Below are 28,000 nucleotides of genomic sequence, written 5' to 3'. Positions count from 1 at the left end.
AAACTACTCGATCACACTTTATAGACTGAAGTTCTTGGAGGACACAATGTCATTCAGTAACCTTGTATCCTGACCTTTGACACATATTTGTGCACGAATAGAATCCTTAGGGGCCTCCTCCGATGTCTTAAGTGGGTAACTGTGCAAGAGCCCAGGCAAGAGAGAAATAAATCAGGGTCGGGACCCTTCTAAGCAGTGGGAGGGGGGCGGGGGCGGAGAATGGGAGGGACCCTGCACAGGTAAGGTAGAAACCTGAGCGAGGGGCAACCTCATTATTACTTTTTCTTATTTTACTTGCCTTGTGTGTTCACCGATTTGAGATAACAGTCTCGATCATCTCCGCAGGGCAAGTTCCCAACTAACTGCCGGCCTCAATAAAAAAAAGTCGGGGAGGCGTGTTTCCCAAGCGAGGCCCGCGTTGGCCGCGCCAAGGCTGGGGAAATCCACCCCGCGCCCAGCGCACTGTATAAAGAGCCCGGCCGCGACAGTGGTGCAGCTCCAAGCTACGCGCGGGGTACACTCCCCTCGTCGGTCCGCATCCGTGCCTAGCAGCCATCTGGACACCTCGAAGATGGCACCCGTTGGGGGCAAAAAGGCCAAGAGGGTGAGTCTGCGGGGCACCCGAGGGCGTTCTCCATCCCAGCGGGGGCTCTGAGTCTCGGCCCACCGGCCCCACACCCCAGCCTCAGGAAGCGCAGAGGGGTCCTCGGAGCCCGACTGTGACTAGAAGGTGCTCTCAGAACTTCTCGGGCAGGCTCCCAAGGTGCCTCTGAGCTTCCCGCAACTCCCCTGCCCATATCCCGAGCGTGCCCTAGATCTACATGACCGCCGACTCGAGGACACCCCCGGAACCCCACGACTCCCAACATCTTCTGAGTCCAGCACCCCAACACCACAGCACTCCCCCAGAAGTGCGGCTCCTAGACCCAAACACAGGACTTTTCTTCCCTACAGCGGTGGGAGTAGGGGATTCCTTAGGGTGCGCCCTGGCCACCCCGCGTCTGTGCCCGCACGGCAGTGCACGCCCCTCCGCGCTGTCCGCGGGCCGGCCAGGGAGGCGCGCGGGCGGGGTCCGACAGTTTCCTGCCCGCGCTAGGACGGGTGCAGCGGAGCCCCAGGACCGCCTCCCTGCCCGGTTCTTGCGTGCAGGCGTACCAGTCCCACCGCAGCTCCAAGGCTCCCTCGTTGGTTGGGCCATGGTAAGTTTTTACCCCCAGCTTGGCTTCTGCGATCACAACAAAATGTACCATTCATGCTTCAGAAAACCAAACCAAACCAAACAAAACAAAACAAAAACGGATAGAAAGGCTCTAAGATACTGAGTAAGGGCTGTTAATAAGATTTAAAAACCAAAAAACCCAGCAGCTCCAACACCTGATTAATGACAATCCTCTCTCTTCCCTAGCTGGGATGAATGTCCAGACTGTCGGCCTTCATCTAGATTGGGAGATGAAGGAGGATAGATGCATGGCGCAGACAGATGGAGCGACTTCAGGACTATGGGTGGGCTGGTGGGAAAAGAGTCAAGGGAGGAGGAAATACACTTGACCCTGGGGTATCAAAGTGCCCCCCCACCCGGCTGACAGAGGCCCCCAGGGAGACAGCCGGGGATCAAGGACAACTGTAAGAACTCCTTACCAACAGAATAAGAAGACTAGCTTTCACCATTTTAAGAATGTGTGCCTAAGTATTCATTTGAGGCTTTACAATTAAACCTTTTCTTTTAATTCTTCTATACATATTTCTTCAACGGTAACATTCTTCCACCATATTCTTCAAAATACTTTAATGTGTTCTGGGGTGCTTCGGTGGCTGAGTCCGTGAAGCTTCCCGCTTTTGATCTTGGCTCAGGTCATGACCTCAGGATTATGAGATTAAGCCCGACATGGGGCTCTGCATTGGATGAGAAGCTTGCTTGGGATTCTTTCTTTCCTTTTCCCTCTGCCCCTCCCTGCTCATGCTCCTTCTAAATAGATAGATGACCGACAGACGGATAGATACATTAAAAAATCTTTTTAAAAAAATCAAAATAAAAGATAAAATTTTTAAATTCTTTGATGTGTTCTGAAAGACCCTCACCCCCAGCGTATTTATACACATATTTTCATTATGTGAGCATTCTGATTGTTTGCCTTATAGTCATGAATTTATAAATATATGTACTTTCTGAGAATTCTAAGGAAATCATTCTTTTCAAGAACATGATAACCAAAGTACTAAAAATAGAAAACTGTTTTCAAAACTCAAGTAACTCCTTTCTATAATTTTAGGGCATCCTAGAACGTTTAAACTCTGGAGAAGTTGTGATTGGAGATGGAGGGTTTGTCTTTGCACTGGAGAAGAGGGGCTACGTGAAAGCAGGCCCCTGGACCCCAGAGGCTGCTGTGGAACACCCAGAAGCAGGTTGGTGCATAGCTCTATTCTAAGTTCTCAGAAAAGAGCACTGCAATGACCAGTCTAGGAGCATACCATCAAACAGATCCATTTCTGGTACATTTCCCAACATTTATTATTGCCTGCTGGGCATTGTGCTAGGTATGTAAGGACAGACTCACACATTGAATGACCACAGTGGTCCTCCTTGTTGCTATCACCTATAGCCACCTCTTGGTTCCTGCCCTTCACTTTAGGTGAGTCTAGAAGCTGGCTCACTGCCTTCCTCTTTGCTCCTCCCTCCCTTACCTCTCTGGGTGACCTCGATATCCCTGCAGATGTCTATCTAGGACTCTTCCTGTCAGTGCCTTGATCTCCTCCTCATCTCCAACTCTATTTTTCCTCCATCCTTCACCTCAGCAACACAGTCCTAGATCTTGCCATCACCACTGTCTACTCCTGAAATCCCAATTAAAAGACCCACTCTGAAAGCACCTTCTATATTTTCTGCTCACTCTAATTCTCCCACTCCACAGCCTCATCAATATTTTCAGTCCTTCATCCCTTCCATGTTAGCATTTCTAATCCATTCTCTCCCCATGTGTTCATCATCTATCTTACCTACAGTAACAATCACTTCTCGTAGATATGCTCTCCTCCACTGTATATTTGCCAACTCATTAAATCTATTGTATACTTGTCCCATCCTATTTAAATTGAACTGTCTACCTACCTTGCACCTGCACCCACACAGCCTATTCTCATTTCACTTTTTTGACCACAAATCTTTAATGGTAAAGTGCCAAGAGGGGTTCTGAGATGGCACATGAGGGAGATAATGCTGTCTTACAAGGGTTTTATCAGCCTAAACCAAGCAGGAAGCATTACCCTTTAAAGGGAGAAATGGGCCACTTCTGCAGGCCCAGAGGGCTCAAGGGGGATCTAGGTTTTTGAGGTTCATAAGTGACTCCACCTATATGTCTTCATCCCAATCTCAGGAACCCGTATCTTCCTAATCAGGCCCTGACTGTGGCAATAGAAGGCTTGCCTGGTTGAGAATTCACCCTCTCTGACTTTTGGCTCCCTGTATAATTTAGTCCAGGGCCAGATCCTCAGCATTTTCTGCTCTCTAGCTACAAAAGGTGAGCTTCTTGTTATGCCACCCAGGAACCCAACAGACCTTCATACTTGGCCTTAATTTGGTGATGAATCACCCTTAACCTTTCACTGTCTTTCTCTAGTATGTTAGTTGTACCCAACAATAGCCATCTGATTCTGAAGTCCTTATAATTACTACTGCCTCTGAACCTCTCAACCATCTGAGCTACTGCACCTGCTAGTACATTCCCTTCTAAGGGCATCTCATTCCAGCTCACCACACATGAGTTTTGAAACAACTGTACCCCTAGAGCATGCTGGGGACTCTAACACCCATCACGAGGTAGGAGCTCATTGCCAGTTGGCCAGAAGTGGAGATTTGTGCTCAGAAGTTTTTTGGTTTTTTGTTTGTTTGCTTAAAGATTTTTATTTATTTGACAGAGATCACAAGTAGGCAGAGAGGCAGACAGAGAGAGGGGGGTAAGCAGTGAGTACCACTGAGGAAGGAGCCAGACATGGGTCTCGATCCCAGGACCCCGGGATCATGACCTGAGCCAAAGGCAGAGGCTTTAACCTACTGAGCCATCCAGGCACCCTGTGCTCAGAACTTTTAATGGGAAGTGCATTTACACTGTGATGCAGTTGTTAAAGACAACAACTTGGCCAGTCCCTCAGGAAGCTCTGGATTTGGATAGGCCCTTCAGAGTAGTCCCAAATCGAGGCAAGGGAGCTGGACCTTTGCTCTCTCCCTACTAAGAGACCAAGCATTGCATCCAAACTACCAACTCTCCCCTCTCCCAGGAGAGGGTTTAGCCCTTTGCAAGGAAGCTCCCTTTGGCCGAGGGTACTTCCTAGAGACGTCTCAGTCAACAGCCATCAGTAGCCAACACTGAAAGAAGCTGACTTAGAGGAAACTGGAGGAAGTTCTTATGAATATTACCCAAGTTGAAGAGCTGTCTTTAATGTTTATTAAAGAGTGTATTTCAGTGAATTCAGTGATAAAGGACAGAAACTAACAAAGCCTATAAAGTGACAGTACAGCTTTAAGGTTAAGCAAACAGATTCTGGATCCAGACTAATTGAATGAATGAATAATTGAATGAAATTCTGGCACACTAGGCTGTGTGGCCATGGGGAAATTACTCAGCTTCTCTGGGACCCAGTTTCCTCTTCTACAAAACTGATAATATTGACATCTACCTCTAAGATTGTTATGAGATTTAAATAAGTTATGTGTAAAGTCATTAAAATACTGCCTGATAATGAGAAACACTGCAAGTCTATTATTAAATCCATTGTTTCTTCTCTTGATAGTGTCTTGGTTGTAATGTATCTATTTCTGCTGGAGAAATATAGAAATTTTGTGTTCAAATCACACTAGCTCTGAATTGCATTCAAAGTAAAAGAGCTACAGTCACATCATGAAGCCTGGCAAATACACACAACTTTCATATTTCCAAATAAAAGTAGAAATAATACTATACTCTGCCCTAAAAGAAGGAAAGAAAGAAAGAGGAAGGGGGGCAGGCAGGCAGTTGTGGAGGGAGGAAGGAAGGAAAGGAAAAGAGAATTCAGTAGGCTTGGGAAACTAAAACAGCAGTAGTCTTCAAATTTTCATTGCACCAGCAGTTTATTCAAAGTGATAGATTCCCAGCCTTCACTTAGAGATTTGGACTCATTAGGTCTGTGAGTGGGTCAAGGAACCTACAAATTCATAACTGTCCCCAGGCGATAGCAAGGTGAACCACACTTTGAGAAGTGCTGCATTAAAGGGCTTTAAGGAACACAATAGAATAATTAAGATCCAAGAATGAGAATTTAAAATATATCTGCGGTTTGTTTCTTAAGGTCTGCTTGCTGGGTTAAATTCAGTGAAATATTTCTTGGGCAAAACTGGTATTAACAATAAGGTACTTTGGTGAAAACTCCGCCATGTAAATAAAGTAAGACTGTGCTTTAAACACAAGCTTCAATCTTACAAGTCACCTTTTTTTAAAGTTATACATTAGAGGAGTTCAAGAGAAACTGCTCTGATACTGACTTTGACTTTCTTAATACAGAAACAGCACATTTATCTCTTGGCCATCTGTTTCTTGAGTATTTTGGGCTCATTTAAGTGGACTAATTGTCCTACCAAAGTCTATGCCAAAAATTGCAGTTCTTGCACCCAGTGGAATCAGCATAGAATTCAGCAAAGAATTCAGGCTTGCTGAATCTGGAGGGGTTTGGGGAATCTGAATTCTTATTAATTGCCCCGAGGTGAGTCTCAGTTGGGTCACACTTCAAGAAGCACTGCTGCTTTAAGAAGCACCGTAGAATAACCAGATCGATTAAGAGCAAGGAGTTGGCTACTGCCCTCTGGGAAAATCTAATAAAAGGGTGTAAAATGCAGTGTAAAATATACATATGCTCAATTTGCACACCATTCCAGGGCTTTTTAACACAGTCCCTGGAAATCCACCCAAGGACCAGCTGGATGGACTTCCTGTTTAGAATCCATTTCCTCCTAGTGTACAAGGACCTCATCGATAGGCCCTTCACCCCGCTCCAGCCACAGCAGCTCTGTGTTTGATCCATGAACAGGGGACTCCGAATAAAATGTCTTTCATTGGTTCTGTTGCTAATTAAAACAAGTCTGAAGCTTCCACATTAGGCACGCTTTTAAGTTCCCTCTCAGAACTAGAGATTCCATGCTTAGAAACCCATTTTCTGAAATTCAGAAGCTTTCTGGCCTCACTGACTTGTTCCTTTAAAACCACACTGAGCTTCCTATGTGCTCTGCACTCCACTAGGGCCCCGGGATGCAAACGTGCCAGACTAAAGGGCTAGGAACTCCACTGTCCTAAAAATTTCCTAGCCTCTAATGTAGTCACTCCCAGATCTTTGGCTTTGAAAAGCCAACGAAATTTCAAAAATGGATTCAGGGGCTGATACAGGATTGCTGATTCCTTACTTTAGTTAATTCTCCTGATGAAAATGAACACCTGCTAAGTCTCACTAGCATTTTCTAAAAAGAGCATTTTCCCAGTCACTCAGAATGGCAGTTCTCAATAAAATGTAAGCTAAGAATCAGTTTCCAACTAAATTAAAATATCTGTGGATTGGACCCCAGCAACCATGATTTTTAAAAAGCTTACAGGGTATCTAATGGGCAACCAGAGTTTAGGACCACTATTTTAGAGCAAAGGTTAATTCCTTAAATTGAATATAATTGGTTATATGGGGGGAGCTGCCCCATCATATTTTCTTTAGCCAGTGAAAGCTTTGCCATTTGGCATTTATCCATGGACCTATGCTTAGGACCCTTCCTCCAATTCTTATTCCACTCAGTTACCAGAAATATCTTTCAAATACACTGAGGTAATCACATCATTCATATTTTTACCACGTACTGGTGTTTCTCGATACCTGCGGTCTGAAGCCTAGGCTCCTTGGGATGATGTGTTAGGCCATTTGTCCTCTGCAGGCCCAGTACCCTCTCTCCACCTGCATCTCCTACTAACTCTCTGATACATCCTCAACTTCAGCTGCTGACACTACCTGCTGCACCCCCAAATCCAAACCTATTGCTGCCGCCTCCTTTTTGTTCAGGTCCTCTGTAGGGAATCTTTTCCCCACCTCTGCCCAGCAAAAACGTTAAAGGATTCCTCCTCTGTGGGAGCTCCCTCTTCCTTTCACCCCACATCCATGGTAGAAATAATCTCTCCTTCATAGCAAGAGCCCCAGATCTGCTTCTCGTTTGCTCTCAGGATGTGCAAAGAATGTAAGCAGATATTTTCATTAGCTGTATATCTGGTAGCCTTTTGCAAGCATCATGGGTTATCAACTGATAGTCATGAATAACCTTCCTCAACCAATCTCCCAGTTCGCCAGCTTCATCGAGAGTTCCTCAGAGCTGGATCCAACGTCATGCAAACCTTCACCTTTTATGCAAGTGAAGACAAGCTGGAGAACAGGGGAAACTATGTTGCAGAGAAAATATCTGTGAGTAAAGCCATACTTGGCATTCTTAGACGGGCACAGTAGGCATTACATGTCCTCACCAAACTTCTCATAGAGAAAAATGTTGAGTTTTTTAGATAATACAGAAATGGGATATGTGTGATACAGGATTGCTGATTTCGTACTTTGTGCGTTAATTCTCCTGACAAAAACAAACACCTGCTATATCTCACTAGCATTTTATAAAAAGAACATTTTCCCAGTAACTCAGAATATAATTTTTAGATAATACAGAAATGAGATATGTGTGAATAACTCTTTTAGGTTTTAGGTGGAGTCCCCAAAATTGACAGAAAGGCATATAATGAAGCATATCAAAGAAGAGGTAGTTAATGATTAATGATTCTCCCAGTCATCCTAAGTTGCTGAGTGGGTATCCTGACAAATTCTTACATCCTTACCTTTTTTTAATGTGGGGCAATGTAGGGAAAGGTCAAAGACACAAGGAAGGGCACAGTGGTCCTGGAACTTTCCTGACTCAGCTATAATCAACTGTATCATATTGGGCAAACCATTTACCTATGCCATCAAAGTGACAATTTCTCAATCCCTATAATGAAAAAGAAGCTTTTTGTTCATTTGTTTTTTAGGTGGGCTCCATGCCTAGCATGGAACCCAATACAGGGCTTGAACTCACAACCATCAGACTGAGACCTGAGTGGAGATCAGGAGTCAGAGGTTTCACTGACTGAGCTCTAAAAGGCGGTCTAAAAGACCAAGTTCTAAAATTGCATGAGTCTGTGTGAGCCACAGCACTGGGGCTTATTGAAGACAAGTGTCAATTTTTAATGTCTAAGTAATTAGAAAATACCTTGCAATACATGCATCTGTTAATTAAGAAAATACATAATGATAAAAAGTCATGAATTCTGTAGTCATCTTTTTTTTTTAAGATTTTATTTATTTATTTGACAGAGAGAGAGACCACAAGTAGGCAGAGAGGCAGACAGAGAGAGAGGGAAGCAGGCTCCCCACTGAGCAGAAAGTCCGATGCGGGCCTTGATACCAGGACCCTGAGACCATGACCTGAGCTGAAGTCAGAGGCTTTAACCCACTGAGCCACCCAGGTGCCCCAATTCTGTAGTCATCTTAATTACATTTTATTCTCATTGATCTTGATAGCAAATAATCATCATCATCACCACTATCTGCTAAATATTCTTCTAAGTGCCACTTAGACACTGGAAGATACCAGATCCTTTTATGTAAAGATTTTTATCCTCTCACAGAGCTTTGGTATGTAATATCCTAGATACCATCATTAGATTTATTGTTTTCATTACTAATAGTGGTGGTGTTGTTACTGCAAATTGCTCAGCTTGGTAAATTGAACTATTCTATCACTGTCATCTTCTAGAACTCTCCATGGTAATATCCAACTGAGATGTGGACATTTGAATAATAATTTGGTTTCAATTCTGCATGAAAATGTAGATACATCCTATTTCACTCATTTTAGGGGCAGAAAGTCAATGAAGCTGCTTGTGATATTGCCCGGCAAGTGGCTGATGAGGGAGACGCTTTGGTGGCAGGAGGCGTGAGCCAAACGCCTTCGTACCTCAGCTGCAAGAGTGAAACGGAAGTTAAAAAAGTATTTCAGCAACAGCTAGAGGTCTTTCTGAAGAAGAATGTGGACTTCTTGATTGCTGAGGTAAACAAATATTTGACCAAAGATGAGACATCGCAGCTCGTGTATTTTCTCTACCTTGTGCTTTCCTGAGGAACATGTGGGATAGTTGCCCATCATGGTTAGTAAATATTTAGTTTTTAAATCTTTTTCCAGTTTAGGGCTTCTACTGAATTTGATTCAGTTAATCTAATGAAGTGTTCTTCAAACCTTTTGACTGCACTTCACAGTAATTACCCTTCTATTCCATTTCAAAAAATGCTAAGGGGTCACAACTCAAAAGTTTGAAGACTGGTCATTTAGTGATAATTATTACACAGTAAAATAAGTTTTCTAATTGTTCAGAAGAAACGAGATAAAAAGTACCTTAATTTGATCTTATTTCAGTATTTTGAGCATGTTGAAGAGGCTGTGTGGGCAGTGGAAGCCTTGAAGACATCTGGGAAACCCGTGGCAGCAACCATGTGCATCGGCCCAGAGGGGGATTTGCACGGCGTGAGACCCGGCGAGTGTGCAGTGCGCCTGGTTAAAGCAGGTGATGATGGATTTTAACCAATTTGCAATTAGTGAGTCTTTTGAAAACTACATACAAATACAGGCCCACCTATGAATCATTATATACTTGTTTTGTTAAAAGGAAAACCATTAATGTGCTTTCCTGGGAGTACTGATAATATCACTATGGACTTCTAAAGAGAAAAAAAGTAAAATAAAGAAAAAAACATACACACATACCATTGTTCTGAAAGGGGCAACTAGACTAAGGTGTAACACCTAGAAATAGGAAGAATTTCAGTAATTCAAAACGAGCATGAGGAAAAAGTGCATTTTATTTTAACCCTAAGTTGAGGTTTTAAGACAGTAACTTTTAAGTCAGTTGCCTTCTTTGTGGAAGTTTTCTCCTTTTCATAAATTCCTGATATGCTTTGCTTTTTGTAATTGGTATAATAAATTCTTAAAAATTTTGGTATGAAATAGGGGCCATGTAATTTACCTTTTTAAGTAATTTCCATTCTTTTTTTTTAAGATTTTATTTATTTATTTGACAAAGAGAGATCACAAGTAGGCAGAGAGGCAGAGAGAGAGGGGGGAAGCAGGCTCCCCACCGAGCAGAGAGCCCGATGCGGGACTCGATCCCAGGACCCTGAGATCACGACCTGAGCCCAAGGCAGAGGCTTAACCCACTGAGCCATCCAGGTGCCCAAGTAATTTCCATTCTTAACACTGGGTTTCATTTCAATAAGGGAAAACTCACAGATTGTTTTCAAAGCTGCCTCATTTTTAATGCAAGGAGTTGCTCTATGTCAGTGAAGAGCCCAGCTCATTCTGTGGAATGGGGAGATTTTGACTGGCTATGTTTGATTTCTGATTTTTATCCAACTCCTGATATTTCATGAAAGTCATTTCATACTTGTCATTAACAATAACAATTAGATTTAGGAATGAAACTAAATAATCTTAACTTTTTACCGGAAATATAAACATGGGGGGAGGGGAAGAAGCAAGTTAACTTGTTTCAAAAAGACCAGAGAAGGCTTTCATCACCCCGTTGATAACTGGCAGAGATTCTTGGCCTGCATCTATTTCTTCCCTGACTATTCCATTCAAGGTAGGTGCAGTGTTTGACATCAGTGTACCTTATTTATATTCTTTGTAGCACTTGCCACTTGCCTTATTTGTTTATCTCCTTAATGTCTGACTCACGAAACTGTAAAATCAAAGAGGGCAGAGATTATGTTTGGCACAGCACTGGGCACAAGTGAACATGCCCTCCTCTCAGCAAACGAACTCTTTCTACTTATACCACACATTTGGGATCTCCTCAATCGACATTTTCTAATCTGTGAGAACATTAGTAGGGTTCTGTAGTGAAATACATTTAGAAAATGTTGGGTTAGGGGCCCCAGGGTGGCACAGTCCCTTAAGCATCCAGCTGTTGGTTTTGGTTCAGGTTGTGATCTCAGGGTTGTGAGATGGGAGTCCCCATGTCAGTCTGAGATTATCTCTCCTTCTCCCTCTGCTCCTCCTGCTCATGCGGTCTCTCTCCCTCTCAAATAAATAAATCTTTAAAAATAAAAGAGGGGTATGGGGAGGTGGGTGAGTCTGGTGATGGGTATTCAGGAGGGCATGATTGCATAGAGCACTGGGTGTTACACGCAAACAGTGAATCATGGAACACAACATCAAAAACTAATGATGTACTGTGTGGTGACTAACAAAACACAATAAAAAATAAATAAGAGAGAAAATGCTGTATTAAACCAATTAACAGAGTTTCTCAGGGCCTTACTGCTCACTTATGTTGCACACATACTAAAATTGGAACAATACACAGAATTTCTGAGTCTTTGATATGTTTATATATATTGGTAGTCTCCAAGAAAGGGACAAATTAAATAGCTACTTTCTAAATCGATCTCAGAGCCTACTCTCATGGAGCAAACCTTTGGAAGCCCTGTGCTAAATCCTTGATGTCAGGGACTATGTTCTATGTTTTTATTTCTCTACAGCCCCTTAGAAGGACACTTATACCTAACAGACACCCAATAAGTAGCCAACCTATGATTAATTCATTAGTGTAATGAAGTCAAGAAAGGAAAGAGAAACTCTGGCAGCAGAACATCAAAAAAAATTTTAAAAAGACAAAAAAGAAGGAGAAGAAAGAGAGAAGGTACTTAAGATCCAAGCGAAGATGTGAAGATGTTAAGTGAGCTGTTGAATATACAAGTCTGGGACCCAAGGGAAAATTCCAGCTTAAAGAGAGAAATTTGGGAGTTCTGGATCTAGTTCTGGATCCCAAGAGCCCTGGGACTGGAAAGGAAGGAGAGGTGAAGAGACGATGGCTCATGGAGATCCTGGGACAATGAAGGATTGAAAGGTTCAGCCGTGAGCAGGGGCTCAGCACCTAACATCCAAAGAAAGCAGCCAGCAAGGTAGGAGTAACACTAGAGAATATGAGAAGCCAAGAGAAGGAGAGTGTTGATGAAAGAGAGAATGGTCCAGTAGATTGAATGCTGCTGAGACATCAAGTAAGATGAGAACAGAGAAGTAACTGCTGGCCTTGCCAAGGTTGAGGTCATCAGTGCTCTTGACCAAAAAAAGAAAAAAAAAAATTCAGAGGAATAACAGGAGGCAGGATTGGAACAAGAATGAAGGAGCAAACTGTCACCCAGCACAATGAGGACTACTGAGATGCTTGTCACTGAACACTGGATATTATGACCTATGGCATCAACTTAGCAGCTCCTGGAATCTGGATTAGTGATATTAGTAAACTGGCCCAATAAAAGGAAACATTGTTCCCCAAATGAATGGTATGATAACCACAGGTGCAATCGAGCAGCTGGGAGTGTTGGAAAATTACTGTATCCAAGACTGAAAAATTGACATTTAAAATGTGGAGTTAAAAAAAACTCTAATAATGAGTTTCTGGAAAAAAGGTGGGACAACCAAGTGTGCATAAATGACACTTCCATTTTAACAGATTCTTCAAAACACCTTTCACAGAGAGCCCTTGCTGCCCATTAGCAATCATCCCCACCCGAACCTAAGACAGGTTTGCAAGGAAGCAAGAACCAAAGGCTGTATTTACAATTCACTATTCCAAATAAAAGTTCCCTAATTAAGGGAGGAGAGCTGAGCCTGCCTGTCTGATGAATCCCTAAAGCTAAACGGTTCTTCCCACTTGCAGGAGCGTCCATCGTTGGCGTGAACTGCCATTTTGACCCCACAACCAGTTTACAAACAGTGAAGCTCATGAAGGAAGGCTTGGAGGCTGCCCGACTAAAAGCCCACCTGATGAGTCAGCCGTTGGCCTACCACACTCCTGACTGCAACAAACAGGGATTTATCGACCTACCAGAATTCCCCTTTGGTAAGACAGACATTTTATAAATCATCTCAGTGTCTTCATGTTGGGCAGATTTCCCTAACTGTAGCCATAGAGCTTTCTCATAGTAAACAAATGGCAGCATGTCTCATCTCTTGCCCCCAGCCTCCCTCCCTACAGACAGCTCCTTGATTTACTGGACCACAGCAGAAGGAAAAGATAGAACCACCAGACAAAAAAGACTTTTAAACCTTTTACCTGTAGTTTGGTAAAAAAACGATGCCCTTCCAGGTGAGATTGGCAGAGATAGTGACCCTGGTCCAGCTTGGTTGCCAAATCATATAACCTTAGCAAAACCCATTTGTTCTTCTAGACCTTAGTTTCCTCATCAGAAAAATTAGAAGGACAGACCAATTTATGTCTAAGACTTTTCTCCTGTTCTGAATGTTGCTCAGATACTATAGAGTTTGGGGGGAAGGAGACAATACCATCACAGGATCACTACGTAACAAGTCTGAACAAAAAGACCAAGCAGATGAAGTGAGGGCAGACTTGCAGTCTGGGAAAAGGGAGAAAGCATGTTTGGGAAGTATGGGTCTACCTGAAAATCAAACCAGAGAGGTCACCCGGGCCAGAGCCCGGCCAGTCTGTTCCATTCTAAGGTCCTATAGTCCTAAGGTACTATATTTTATAGGGACTCTCAGAGAAGTAAGATATTACAAAATAATCCATGCAGAAGAACCATGGAGGAATGGCAAGTCACCTGTGTTTTTGCCATAGAACAAATTATTGCAAAAATTAGTACTTTTAGACAATAAATAGTTATTATATCTCAGAGCTGCTATGGATCATGAATTTGGGAGCAGCCTAGCTGGAGAGTTTTTGCTCAGGGTCCCCTAAAGGGTTGCAGTCCAGATATTGGTCAGGTCTGCAGTCATCTGAAGGCCTAAAGGGAGTGAGGGAATCTACTTCCAAGCTCCCTTAATTGGCTATTGGGAACAGATGTTCACTTCTTGTGGTCTCTTGTGGAGGCCTCAGTACTTTAGCTTATGGGCCTTTCCACTGTGATGCTTCAGTGTCCTCACAACATGGTAGCCATTCTAAGAGATTAAGAGAAACTGAGGCAGAAACCATGGTGCCTTGTATAACCCAGCCTCAGAAGTCACTAATGATCCCTTCTGACACATTCTATTGGTCTCTGAGACCAACCTGATATAATACGAGAGGGGACTACTCAAGGGTGAGAACATCAAAGGGCACAGTTCATTGGGAACCATCTGAAAGTTGGCTACAACAACATTTAAGACTGGATGTGTAGACACAAATTACCTAATAGTTTTTGAAAGTTAAGAATTAGGTCTTGACAAATTATTTAATTCAGCTGTTGAAAATTACAAGCATATTATGGCTGTTTATTTTGAGTAGTTTTTTAAATGAAGAATTCATTCCATTTATTATAGGACTGGAGCCCAGAGTTGCAACCAGATGGGATATACAAAAATATGCCAGAGAGGCCTACAACCTGGGGGTTAGGTACATTGGTGGCTGCTGTGGATTTGAGCCCTACCACATCCGGGCAATTGCAGAGGAGCTGGCCCCAGAAAGGGGATTTTTGCCACCAGCTTCAGAAAAGCATGGCAGCTGGGGAAGTGGTTTAGACATGCACACCAAACCGTGGATTAGAGCAAGGTAAGAACTTTTCAACTGTATCTGCCAAACCAAACTCATGTCCATTGTGAGTATGTCCAAGTGAGGTCAGAGCAAAGAATATAGCTAATTTTCTGCATGATGATACTTAGTTATCCCCCTTAAATTGTTCACAGAGATGTTTACAGAGTAACCTTAGATAGTGATTTCTGGAGAAGGCTTTAAGATTTAACATATAAATAATGCAGGTTAGCAATGAAATGCGATTTCATGCTCCGGGATAGTAACATGCCACGGAACTTCAACAACTCTGAATTAACTGGTTGCTAAGATTTAAGTTAAATGTAACAAATATTAACTAAGTGCCTGTTCTGTGCCAAGCACAACTCTTGGAGCTGGGTACACAGCGGTGAGTAAGACAGGTCTCTGCCCTCAGAGCTTACACTCCAGTGAGGAAGATGAACAATAAACAGACTTTACATCAGGCAACATGCAGAGCACTGGGAAAATAAATGAAGAGCTGCCTAGAGATTCACATAGTCTACTGGGGAAAACTGTTAAGAAAGTCAGTGGATTATACTGTAGTAACTGCTTTGGTAGAGGCAGAGATTTAAAAATTAGTAAGAGAAGAGAATGGCTCTCTCGGCCTAACAGAAAGACATTCTAGAAGAAGGGATACGGGGGCTGTGTTTTGATGGGCTTACTAGCCACGAGATAAAGCAGGGGGTGAAGGAAGGATGATCACCCATGCAGAGGGAGTGGTTGCACTCTGTTCAGCGGACAGTGACTCTGCCCAACTCTATCAGACCCTGCTGTGGATGCTGATGTAGCAAGAACAAGGCACGACCCTGTCCCCAAAGCTTCTGGCTGAGCAGAGAGCCTGATACAGGGCTCTATCCCAGAACCCTGGGATCATGACCTGAGCCGAAGGCAGAGGCTTAACCCACTGAGCCACCCAGGTGCCCCAAAAGTTAAATTTAAAAATGTTTTTTGAGGGATGCCTGGGTGGCTCAGTTAAGTGTCTGCCTTCCGCTCAGGTCATGATCCTGGGGTCCTGGGATGGAGTCCCGCATCATCAGGCTCCCTGCTCAGTGGGGAGCTTGCTTCTCCCTCTGCCTCGGCCACTGCCCCAGCTTGTGCACATTCATGCTCTCGAGCTCTCTCTCTCCCAAAATAAATAAACAAAATATTCAAAACAAAAAAACCAAAAACTTGTAGCCCAGATTAATAAATGTGTATCAGTGGACGTACTCTCAAGAGTCTGAAGCCAGCTCTATGGAAGTATTCCTAGCTCAGTGACACACAGACTCAGATACTCAGGAAGGAGTCCAATGTGGTGTGTTTTCTTCACCCAGGGCCAGGAAAGAATACTGGGAGAATCTTCGGATAGCCTCAGGCAGGCCATACAACCCTTCCATGTCGAAGCCCGACGCCTGGGGAGTGACCAAAGGAACGGCTGAGCTGATGCAGCAGAAAGAAGCCACAACTGAGCAGCAGCTGAAAGAGCTCTTTGAAAAACAGAAATTTAAATCTGCCCAGTAGCCTCCGTGGAAGCCATTTTTGCTGACTTCTATGTTTGGGCCACAATTCCCAAAAATAAGGAAAAGATGGTTTAAAAAGAATGCTTATGTTAATGCCAGGCTACGTGTAAAATTGGTAGTAGCTAAACAAAACAGAAATACAAATAGCCCTGGATAATTTAAAAAGTATATTTTAGAAATTTACTTAGAAGCAAAGTGAGAAGTAAATCTTAAACAGGCTCCCTATCCCACACATAAGGTATTAAGGAAATCTCTGTGGCCAGTGAAAAGTAACTCAGATATTCATTCCCACTTTAGTTGATTTGCAGGCTAATAAGGAGGATGAGATATGAGCTGACATGACAGTGATAGATAGAGTGCTATAGGGAAGGGACTTCCAAGTTCTTTTCAACATGACCCTTGGTAAGAAACAAAAGTTTAATAACCCAGTAAAACACATGCCATACAAGCACTGAAATAAAATGTGTGATCCGTTTTGGTAGTTTCTATTCCATTCCTTTCCGTCCTATCTCACTGATAAAACATGCTGGCTGAGACCCTTCAAATGGATTTTATGACTTAATAGTTTGAAAAACACTTACAGAACACTTCAGACACGAGGACTTTGCTATTTCTTTAAGTTTGTTCTTATAAAATCAGTCACACGAGACATCATCAGTATCAAAAGACCAGTGCCGTCCTCTCAGCGTTCAAAAGTTCTTCTCCCTTCCCTGCTGACCCATTACAGATCAACGTGGAGGGGAAAGAAGGCATCAGTATCTAGGCTTTGTCCATCCTGCCCCAAACAGGATCCACTTAAATACTTTCATCAGTAAGGCTGAGGGATCCTGAGTTTGTGTTACCTTGGTAGCTTTAAAAAAAAAAAAAAGTGTAATTTAAAAAAAAAAAAAATAGGGCTTCTCCAAACTCTGTCCAAGTTTCCCAGATTGAGAACTACGATATTTCTACCCGATAAGCCCAAAGATGATACTGGCATAAACATGGCTACACTAAATGTATGAAGAGTTCATTCTGCTTTCTACATATTCTTGGTTTAGCTGTTTCAAAATCGTAATTTCTTCAGCAATTTGTATTTGATTCTTATTTTCATCCTGTAATTTGCTTAAACTTTACATGAAATTTATGTGACTCAGTGTACTTATCTCAACTTTCCTACTTCGCAAGTATTTGAGTTTCAAAGGTGAAGGCAGCAGTATTTAAAGGGAAAGAAATTTCTAGAATTTTCTTACCCAGGTAATTCGTGATCTACCCCTCACGTTCCAGTGCACAGAAATAGAGCCAAAACAGCACAGCTTTCAGAGGCCATGTGGCTGAGGGGCAATAAAAGGAGGGTAAATGCTATTTTTTTTTTTTTTACAAAGTTGCTACCTACCATATCTCACTCTCAAACCAGGCTCAATATTTCACATTTCATTCATAGATAATAGAAACTTTTATTCAACTTACTCTTCTATTACTTTGTAATATGGATGCCCTTTTAATACCTTTTCAGAAGTTTATTGCCACAGAAAACATATCTTTCTACCATTCTCACATCCTCTGATTTAATCATTCTTATATCCTTCTATTTTAAATACTTCCCTCAAAAGGACCTATAGTGGATATGTTTGAATAGAACTGTATGTCAACACTGCCTCTTAGTGGCAGATTTCCTATTTTGAAAAAAATTTTGAAATTCAACCCTTCCACAAAGTGCATTTCTTTTATTTCCAGAAATCTTGTTCAATAAAAGGAAGGCTTGTTTAACACCTAGGAGTTTCTTCAAGTTAAACAGACATTTCTCGCCAGTAAAGGTATTTTTATAGAATCAGCCAGACGGACCCTAGAGATCAGGAGTCCAAACTCTCCCTTTTAAGGATAAGATTCCTAAGGCAGGATGCCAAGTCAGAAGGGACTTCTTGCTAGTCCCAGACTGCTGAGAAAGAGGATTTTAGTTTGGATTGTTGGTAGAAGGAAAATAGAGCCAGGACATACAGTTCACAAAGCTAAGGAGTTCATCCTCCAGTCAGGATATAAAAGTCTTGGCATTATTCAGAGTCATTGTAAACTCACTAAACACATGGTGTGCGGTTCTGGCCCCATACTTCTTTACACTGTAGCAAAGCACCTTTCAGAAGGGAAGCCATGGGAATACAGACCCACAATAGAGACAGAATGGGACAGAAAGGAACCAAAGCTTCAGTTTCCAACTTCTCCAGAGGGGGGCAGCAAGTCACCAGCAGGGAAGGCCGGAAGCACTCTATTTTGCTTTGACCTTAAACTATTTCATCAGAATAAACTAACATCAAATGGCAGAAATATCTGTAGCCCTCCTTTCTGTTTTGATCAGTTTTTTCTTAAGATACGTGGCTCTTTGAATCCCATCCAGGACTTCACATCCAGCAAAGAAAGCCTTATATGTGCCCATTTTCCCCAGAGATCTTCCTTTTTCTCAGCTTTGAGCACATCGGTTGGCTGAGAGCATGACACAGACTATTTTCCCAAATAGCCTCCTGTCAGTAACATCCCCTTCCTAGTGTGGAGCCTCCTGTGTGTTACCTGGAAGGTAGACAACTCTAATTCTTACACAATGAAGGAGGGAAAAGTCAGTCTGAAGAGAGAAAAACAGAAGCTGCCTCCCAGCTGCTTCGGGAGTACTATGTCCGACAGTTCGGCTAAATACGAGTTAGAGACAGCAAGGCCCAGCATTTCTAAACATCTTCAGGAACAGCTCAGTGTTAGTGTGTGAATGGAAAACCTGACAGACTGCCAAATAGGAAGACTTCTCACAGATGGTAGCAGCAAGGGGAGGGTCATTGGGTGAAAAGCGGCTGGGAGTGTGGGTGAGTAGGCAGGGAGAGCAATAGATAGCAAATGCCTCCAGTTTTCGAGCAGCTGGAAGAATTCTGTTGGCCTTGGGCAGATGAAAAAAATCAAAGGGATGGGAAGTGAAAGACAGAGGTCATCATTTGTGCTGCTGGGATCTATAGAAATAATGCCAATTTGAGTATAGCAAAACCATACAGGTGAATTTACATGCCACTAAACCAAACGCATGATCATTTTAGCACATGGTTTGACTTGACATGTTCGTGAAGGCCCTTATGTAAATTTTTCCAAGGAGTTTTCAAGGGAACCATTTAGCTTATTTTTAACAAAAATTTATTTCTCCAAATGCCTATAATATTTTTAGTAGTTGTCACTTACATGCAAACTGTTAATGTACCATTTATGAATTATTCCTGTTTATTCCTTCACACAGGTTCAGGGAGACCTCTACTCGGCCTCATTTTTGTGGCTATTTGTTCCAATTTACTCTATGGCCTCGAAAGGAAAAAGCTGAGTATCTCTGATAATAGTTCAAACTTTTCCTCCAATTCATCCTGGTCATTCTTCCAATTATTCCGACTTAATGAGATTTTACTGTTCTTTGGAAAGGTTAATGTCTCAACATATGAATTTGCTTAGTGGAATTCAGCTATTTCCCACAAACACTAGTGCAGTGTAGCAGAAAAAGCAATGAATAAATTTAGAATCGAGAATTCGGGGTACGAGGCTTGCTTGGCCCCTACTGCATTGTACAACATTGGATAAATCACCTTGCTTCTCTGACCTTCAATTTTCTCATCTATACAATGACAAATCTCTAACACCTTGCTGAGAAAGACTCCACAATCTTCTGTTTCTAATTTGATAGTATAGATAAGCAATAGCCTCATCATTGTAAACAAATATTTACCGAGTGCCACTTAGTGGAATGTTTCCAGCAGGCTTAACTGTTAATTAATTATTCCCCTGACTACACAGACAGCAGACTAAAACAAATAACACTGTTCAGAGGGCAGGGAAAATGTTATTAGCCCAGACTCGGCCTGGCACTGGGAAATGAAAAATGTCATTCCTCCCCACAGGTACTGCTTCCTAGGGAGATTTGGGTCTGTGGTTTTTCATATTATGAACGGTTTCTGTTTTCAGGACTCAGAGTTCTTTGTAGGTTTGCATAAGCTGTGGAAGTTCTAGAAACCATCAAGCCAATAATTCTTGTCCAGAGTTTTTCATCTACCTAGGAAGAGAGAGAACCACCTTCTCCCATTTTATTAAGGTGGTGCAGTCAGGGAGCTAGAAGCCTCAGAACGTCTTCCTCCTTCTGTAAAGGCATTTACAGAATCTTAATGGCTCGCAGATTGAGATCCCCAGACAGGACCCATCCTCAAGAACATGTATTTGAAATCGGCCTCATAGTCAGACCCAAGTCAGTCCCTGACCTGGGCTCTGGACCTCAGGCCCTGAGCCCCTATCTGTGGTTGTCCAGGCAAGGGGACCCAAATATGGGCCTTTTCATCAGAGATGCCTTCCTCAAAATTTTCTAAGTCCCTGTCTGGCCAACTGAGCCATCCAGGAGGGGTGCCCCAGGCCTGAACAGGTAAGCAGGGAACCTGGTCCCTATTTCTTCCCTTCTGGGTGCCCAATGACCCTCTATACCCCTCCCATTTCCACCTCACTCCTGGAGTCACCAAGTGTCCTAAGGAGTTCTGAGACTCTGTTTGACTCCAGTTCTAGCAAGGGTAACTGGGGATAGGATGGCTCCCACTGGCACATGCAGCCTTAATGTCCCGGAATCAAGTAAGATGAGCTGTGTAGAATAGTGTTAACATGGAAATTGTATGACTCATGTCAGACACAGGACAAGTTCAGGGCTCTTAGCCACCAAATGTCTCTGTCAGCTCTTGACTTGAGTGGCCTACATGGGCCCCACATTGGCTCTCAACTGTTGGGGTTCCCACCTCAATGCTACCCATAGGCCAACAGCAGTCAAGAGCAGCAGCAGTGGCAATGAGTGTTCTCTGCCCTGTGCATCCTCCCCCAGACAGGGTGTGCAGGGGCCACTTCCTGCCCCCTCAACAATAGCACCCCCACCCCACTCCACGTGTCAAGCCTCCTCCAGGGGTGGCCAAGCCTCATCCTCTGAAGGAGGGGGGGTCTGCTTCTCCCTCTGTCCGATGCCCCCCCTGCTTGTGCTCGTGCTCTGTCTCTCTCTCTCCCCCTCTTTCTCTGACAATAAATAAATAAAATTTAAGAAGAAGAAGAGATGGTTCCTGTTCCTCAACAGGGAGAAATGTTAATCTTCATCAACACTAGCTGGACAAGGAACAAACACAGCAAGGAGCAAATACCTCTTTTCAACCTACTATTCTAAATCACATGACCAATCACAAAAGCTCACATAAGCTTATGAATTTTTAAACATATTTTAAATCAAAAACATTGTTTAAATTAAATTGTTTATACAGACAGGCGTCCCATAAAAATATTTCCCAGAGCCCTTCACACCGTAGGGGCAGCCCAGCTTGACTGTGGGGACAAGGTCCTGTTCTTCCCTTGTCTACCTAAACGTGCCCCTACCACTCTATTGTCCACTTTAGAAAATGGAAGCTCCAATCTTCCAATTGCTCTAGCCAAAATCTTGGAGTCTTCCTTCACTCCTCTCTTTCTCTCACACCCACTTTCAAACCATGAACAAAATCATATCTACTTTCAAAATATATCCAAAATCTGAATACCTTTCCCTTCCTTCCTCCCATTGTCTCTCTGGACACAACCACCATCATCTCTTACCTACATTACCACACAAGTGTCTCCAGCAATCTCCCTGCTTCCTCAGATCTATTCTCCATGGAGTATCCTGAGTGAGACCTTTTTTTTTTTTTTGAAGATTTTATTTATTTATTTGAGAGAGAGACAGCATGAGCAGGGAGAGGGCTAAAGGGAGAGAGACAAGAAGACTGCCTGTTGAACACAGGGCTCCACGCAGGGCTCAATCTCAGGACCCTGTAGATCATGACTTGAGTAGAAGTCAGAAGCTTAACAGAATTAACAGACACCCAGGCGCCCCCTGGGTGATGCTTTTAGAAAGTAACCAGATCATGTCCGTCCTCAATTCAAAACCCCGCAATTGCTTCCTGTCATAGACACGGAGTTATTTGTTTTGCTCTCTGCTCTAGCTCCAGGGCCTGCAGAGGGATGTGGCACATGAGGGGCTCAGTAAATATGTATTGAATGATTATGTGGGAAAGTGTATAAAAAGATGCTGCTTCCATAGAAACACAAAGAACGACTAGAAAGCCAGGGTGGGGTGAGAGTGAAGCATGTCACATGAACAAAAAGCTTTTGCAAAAATGTGGTTTGTGTGGCTCAGTTTACCTCCCCCAGGGTCCCTGCAGCAGTCTGCAGGTTTGGGGGACAGTACAGGGGGTTCATTATACCATTGTCTTTACTTTTGTATTCTGGAATTTTTCCTAATTTAAAAAAAAAAAAAAATTAAGGAAGCAAAACTCTTGGGGCCAAAGAGGTAATATATGTGTATGAAGAAGCTTGTTTAAAGTTTAATGGTAGAGGGTGCCTGGGTGGCTCAGTCGGTTAAGTGTTTGTCTTCAGCTCAGATCATGATCCTAGGGTCCTGGAATCAAGCCCAGCATTGGGCTCCTTGCTTGGTGGGGAGTCTGCTTCTCCCTCTCCCTCTGTCCCTCCTGCCCCTACTCATGCTCTCTCTCTGATAAATACATGAAACCTTAAAAAAATAATAATAAAGTTTAATGGTGGGATCTGGGTAAACTGGAGACAGAAGGCCCTGCACAAAGACATTCAAATTCAGTTTTTTGCCCCAAACCCTGTTGTGATCTAAACAAAATAAGCCTGAAGTCCTCCAATCTGTGACTCTTGTGTGGCACAGGCTAAGTCATAGATCCTTAAAAAAAATCTATTCACACAATTCTGGAAAATCTTACACAGAAATCCTCAGTCATCTGGAAACCAAACCTCAGAAATACTGAAGAATCTGGCTCTCTTCCAGGCCCTCATTTCTGATACAGCTCTGTCTTAGGGCAGACTGCTCCTTTCCCTACTGTGAGGTCACAGAAAATATACACTTGTCTCTGCCCTTGGCTTCTCACACAGAGCTCCTGAAACCTTTCTAATTTCCTAAGTGGCAAGAGCACTAGGAGCATCTTTTGTTCTATGAGGTGACTCTGGGTGGGCTCCTGTGTGGGGACTGGTCACCAGAAAGACCAAGCCCTGATTAGAAGCTGGAAATACTAAGTCCCACCCCTCATCCTCCACCCTGGGGAGAGGGGCTGGCAATGGAATTGGTAATTGAGCCTGCCCATGTGATAAAGTCGCTATAAAATCCCAACAGCACAGGGTTCAGAAGCTTTCAGTGGATGAACACATCCACCAGGAGGGTGATTCACCCCCAACTCCATGGGGACAGAAATTCTGCTCTTGAGACCCTCCCAGACCTTGCCCTATATTTCTCTTCCTCTGGTTATCCATCTGTAGCCTTTATCATATCCTTTAGCAGACAGAGGGTAAGCACAGGTTTGTGTTTCCCTGACTTCCGTGAACCATTCTAGCCCATTAATCAAACCTGAGGAAGGGGTTGCAGGTCCTGATTTACAGCCGATTGGTCAGAAGCACAGGTGAGAACCAGGACTTGCAGTTGGCATCTGAAGGAAGGAGGTGGGGCCAGGCAGTTTTGTGGGACGGACCCCTTAACCTGTGCAACCTGACACTATGTACCTAGAGACTGAGTCAAGTTTTAGGCACCCAGCTGGTGCCACAGAGAATTGCTTGGTGTGGGCAATCCATCTCTCCCCCACCCCCCCGCCCGCAATCTGGTGACCAGAAGTTAAGTGTTTTGTGTGAGTAGTAAAGAAGACACCCGAGAAAGACAGAATCACAGGTGGAAAACTAAGTCTTCCTATAAACCTACCTTCTCCTAAACTACGGAGAAGGGAGTAGTTACAGATCCTCTCAACTCCCCACGGCAATTTGCAAGCATCACTTTCCCACCCCTGCCCCACCCCCAAAGACCTCTTCCTCCTTGAGGCTCATGGCATCCAAGCACCCATCCTCCTCCCGTCTTTGTCCCTTCAATCTTCTACCTGGAGTCCTTCCACCAGGCAGCAAGAGTGTGAACACCTCCTCACGTACCCTCCCTGCAACCTCAACCGCCAGTCAGTATCCCACAAAATGACAACCACCCATGACCGTGATCCAGCTTGCCCCCCTGTCTTACCCGCCCCTTCATCTCCTTGCAGCGGAGGAGCCAACGCCAGAAGCATTATTACCGTCAATCCTGACATCCCGCTCTCGGAGCAGCCTCCCTTCTGATTCTAGGTCTCTTGTCCGTCCTATATCCAGATCTCCAATACCTGGACCTTTCATTCCCCTGTTCCATCTGCCAGCACCTATTTAACTTCATTTCTCCAGCTGGTATACAGTGTTGTTTTGCAACCTTTGCCAGATACCAGAATCACCTGGAGAGATTTGGCAGCTCAGGATGATTTAACGGCATTCATCAATGACATCAAATGCACTGGGGAAGGGACTCAACCAGCAAAACTTGGAAAGGCTCCCCAGCTGATTCCAAGAAACAGAGAAACAGTATACTGCAACCTGGCCACAGGAGTCATCCCTCTAACTGCCTTCCGCCTTCCCACCAACACCTTCGCTTCCTCCTTTTCCTCTTTGCAACAGGCTCCCTGAAAAGCCCAGCCTCGGACCAACCCCACACACACTTTCTTTATTCCTACACGGAAGCTGCTGACTTCTGCTGGAGGAAAACCAAAAAACTGTCAGCTTTCTCCGGAGGGCGAGTCTCACATAAGGCACCAGTGAAGTGAGCATTTGAAGGATACGGGGAGTCATTCCTTTGGGACACGCATTAACTTCTGCAGGCAATACTCTTACCAAATGCACGCCGTTAGGAAAAGTTACAAATATGCGAATAAGAGTTAAGCTATTTGGTGGCATAATCGCTGAGACTTTATTTGCAAGTAACAGAAATCTCCTCGAGCTACAGCAGCAGTATTGGTGTGAGTTTCTGGTGGGGAGCTCGTCCTGCCCCTCACATTGGCAGAATGATACAAGGATCACAGCTGCGTTAGTTAGTGCTGTTTTAAGAAAAGTTAGGAGGGAGGTCGCCTGGGTGACACAATTGGTTAAGCATCCTACTCCTGGTTTCAGCTCAGGCTGTGATCTCAGGGGGGTAGGATGGAGCCCCACATTGTCCTAGGGCTTCTTGCTCAGTGGGGAACCTACTTCTCCCTCTCCCTCTGCCTGCCTTTCCTCCAGCTTGTGCTTTCTTTCTTTCTTTCTCTCTGTCAGATGAATAAATAAAATCTTGAAAAAAAATGAATCAGGATTTGCGGGAAAAAATCTGATTGGCAGTTTGGATTAGATATTCTGTCCTGGTCCAATCAACCATGGCTGGGGTGAGTCATCTTATGTAGTAATGGCTACCGCGTAGCCTTCCTGTGAGGGGGGAAGCTGTTTCAAGACAGGAAGAGATACGGTGTGCATAGCAGACACCCAAATGTTGTTCTCTGTAGATTGCTTCTCTTCCTGACTGGAAGCTGGAACACATGAGAATTCTAAGCTTCTGAGTGGCTAAGGGAGGCTGCAGGTAGGCAGGAAGGAATGAGGAAGCAACAGAGGAAGAGAAGCTGGAAGATAACTCCACCTACCTAAATACAACAAGCCCTCAACCCAGCCGTTTTTTTTCATCACAGATTTCATAGTTATTTATGTATTAATCTAGATGCCCGACAGAAATCATCTTCGACTAATACATCACCAGAACGACAAACTGTTTTATTACAAACAAGAAGGGGGAAGAGAAAAACCACAGGGACAACAACATATCTGGAGGATCGTTGAGAAGATTAGAAAAACTAAAAATGATTGCTAAGACACGCATAAGAAGAAACATGAAAAAAAGTACAAATATCTTAAGGGCATAGGACAAGAAACCGGAACTCTGTCACATCTTATGGCTGGACAATGAGGGTGAGGCACGGACCCGTCATGAAACATATGTGTTATTACAAAAAAGTGTCTCCAGGTGACTGCCTGGAGCTATTCACCTGTCAGAAGCATATGACTTCAGGATGAATCAGAGCTGTGTAAATTAACCAGGGAGTACACTGCAGGCACAAATATGTTTTAAGAGAGGAAGACTGTAGCCTTGGATTTGTGGGTGGGAGTAGGCGTGCCAAGAATGAAAAACAGAGCTAGGAAAAAGAACAAAACAAATTCCTAATTCTTCTTTTCAATTGCTTGCACAGTTCAGTAGCTGGGCTTAAGTTTTCAACCAGGACAAGAGATGGGGCGTACCAACATCACCTAAAGGACTGAGGAATAGTTTAAAAATTTGTTCTGTATATGAAAGGAAGTATAATGAGAAATAATGGTATTTATTTTAAAAGAAACTTTAAAATCTGTTTCCTCAAGCATAATCAGGACTGGACTAATGGAGCCACGTAGAGTGATCGAATAAAAGTCGGCTCTCTAGTTCCTGGGCTTTATTTATGTCTCCGAATTTTAATAACCCAATACTCTTTGTAGTGATTAGGAGCAAGGAATAGGCTCCAGGTCACTGTAAAGAACACGTTACAGTTACCAAAGCAGAAGCCAGACGTGCTTGTGGGATATGAGACCCCCGCAATGCGTTTTACAAGGCACACATTCCTGACCTTCACTGTCCCTTTGATGGAATAGTCAGAGTGAGGCAGGCACAGAGGAGTCAACAGAAAGGGATCCTTAGGAAAGACCCTGGAGGCAGCCACTTAGACTGTTCACCTCGGAAAGGACTGCCCCTTAGCACCACCAGACCGGCCCCAACTGGCGCAAGGAAACCACTCTACATAATATGTCCTCTCCGGTCCTTTAAACTCTCAGGTCAACAGAACACAAGGGCATTTGTTCCCCCATTTCCACCTGGGAAGTCTCAAAAACGTGAAATTTTTTCGCCCACCAAATCCATATAGCTCTAAAAAACTTTTGGATTTCCTGGAACTATTTGGTATAATTTTAAAAGAGCCTACAGTAATTTTCACCCCATACAGTCTGAAAAAAAAAAAAGAAAAAAAAAAGAAAAGATGGGATAATGTTTGAAAACACAAAAGTCTTCCTAAAAGTGAGACCTATGCCTTCATCGAATAGCAGAAGGCAGAAATAAACATTTTTAAAGTTATTTAGCATTCGATCGATCTGAATATTGTAAAAACTGTACCTCTGATAATAACCTGTTTTGCTCACAGTGTAATTCCTTGTTTATAGATAGAGTGGCATATTAAAATGTTTGTTTTTTGTTATCTGCCCATTTATTTGTGGACTCAATAACATGTACTGCCTGTCTGCCTGTGTACAGACACCATGCCCAGTGCTGGGGGGGCGGGAAGGGAGGAATTAAAACAGTGCCTCTAATAATAACAAAGTTGCAAGTCACCATTTTCTGAGTGTTTATTATATGACCATCTCCTGGAGCCCTACAGTAATACTAGGAACTACATATTATTTCCATTTTTGAGAAAAGCAAACTGAGGTTTGCCTAAAGCCACCTAAACCAAAAGAATGGAGCTGAGTTAAGTGAGAGGTGGTCCCAGGATAGGCTGCTCTTAATTGCCCTAGGCATGCCTTTCTGCAATAAGCTAATTAGTTTAAGAATTAATTTCAAAATCTCTAGCAACCAGTACATTCTTGGCACATGGTAGACTCTTAATAAGTATTTGCTAAGTGAACTGAAACTGAATCACTGAATACTGGATTTGTATTTTAATTTTAGCTTATTTTTCTAAAAGAGTTATTTACCCTGCTGGATGAGATGGTAAATAATCATAATCTTATCAATTGCCTTTAAACATTGTTGGTCACCCTTGGTACTCCTACTACAGTTGCCAAGTATGAAGTTCCTAGATAAATAACGTATCCTGAGAATAACTAGCATATTCTAGAAGTTGACATGTTATACTGCCAGAGCCTAATGTTCTTTTCCTTCTACAGTGTATTCTATTCATATTTTAGTCTTGACTGCAGTTTCTGGAACTTTACAAGCTAATTATAATT

The 28,000-nt window shown here is 43.2% G+C and overlaps 1 protein-coding gene across 2 annotated transcripts; it reads left to right on the top strand.

Moving 5' to 3' along the window:
* Positions 1–398: 398 nt before the first annotated feature.
* Positions 399–16,592, top strand: BHMT (betaine--homocysteine S-methyltransferase). Of its 2 annotated transcripts, none has more exons than XM_013063707.1 (8): positions 399–604; positions 2,271–2,403; positions 7,337–7,455; positions 8,933–9,124; positions 9,488–9,635; positions 12,792–12,974; positions 14,390–14,618; positions 15,932–16,592. In XM_013063707.1, the coding sequence occupies exons 1-8, from the start codon at positions 572–574 to the stop codon at positions 16,116–16,118; spliced, it is 1,224 nt and encodes a 407-aa protein (XP_012919161.1). In that variant the 5' UTR covers positions 399–571; the 3' UTR covers positions 16,119–16,592. The 2 variants fall into 2 exon arrangements, with proteins under 2 accessions (XP_012919161.1, XP_004766875.1); XM_004766818.3 differs by lacking the exon at positions 399–604 and adding an exon at positions 696–1,199.
* Positions 16,593–28,000: the final 11,408 nt, after the last annotated feature.

This window comes from Mustela putorius, unplaced genomic scaffold (genome assembly GCF_011764305.1).
Source record: "Mustela putorius furo isolate JIRA1106 unplaced genomic scaffold, ASM1176430v1.1 tig00537350_pilon_pilon_pilon, whole genome shotgun sequence".
Taxonomy (NCBI): Eukaryota; Metazoa; Chordata; class Mammalia; order Carnivora; family Mustelidae; genus Mustela; species Mustela putorius.
This window is presented reverse-complemented; position numbering and strand designations above follow the sequence as displayed.

What these genes read in the sequence shown, in the direction of transcription:
- BHMT (XM_004766818.3), top strand. Translation starts at nt 822, where the DNA reads ATGACCGCCGACTCGAGGACACCCCCGGAACCCCACGACTCCCAACAT. An exon ending in CCCTCGTTGGTTGGGCCATG is followed by an intron (nt 1,200 to 2,270) that starts GTAAGTTTTTAC and finishes CTATAATTTTAG; the next exon opens with GGCATCCTAGAACGTTTAAA. An exon ending in TGTGGAACACCCAGAAGCAG is followed by an intron (nt 2,404 to 7,336) that starts GTTGGTGCATAG and finishes CCAATCTCCCAG; the next exon opens with TTCGCCAGCTTCATCGAGAG.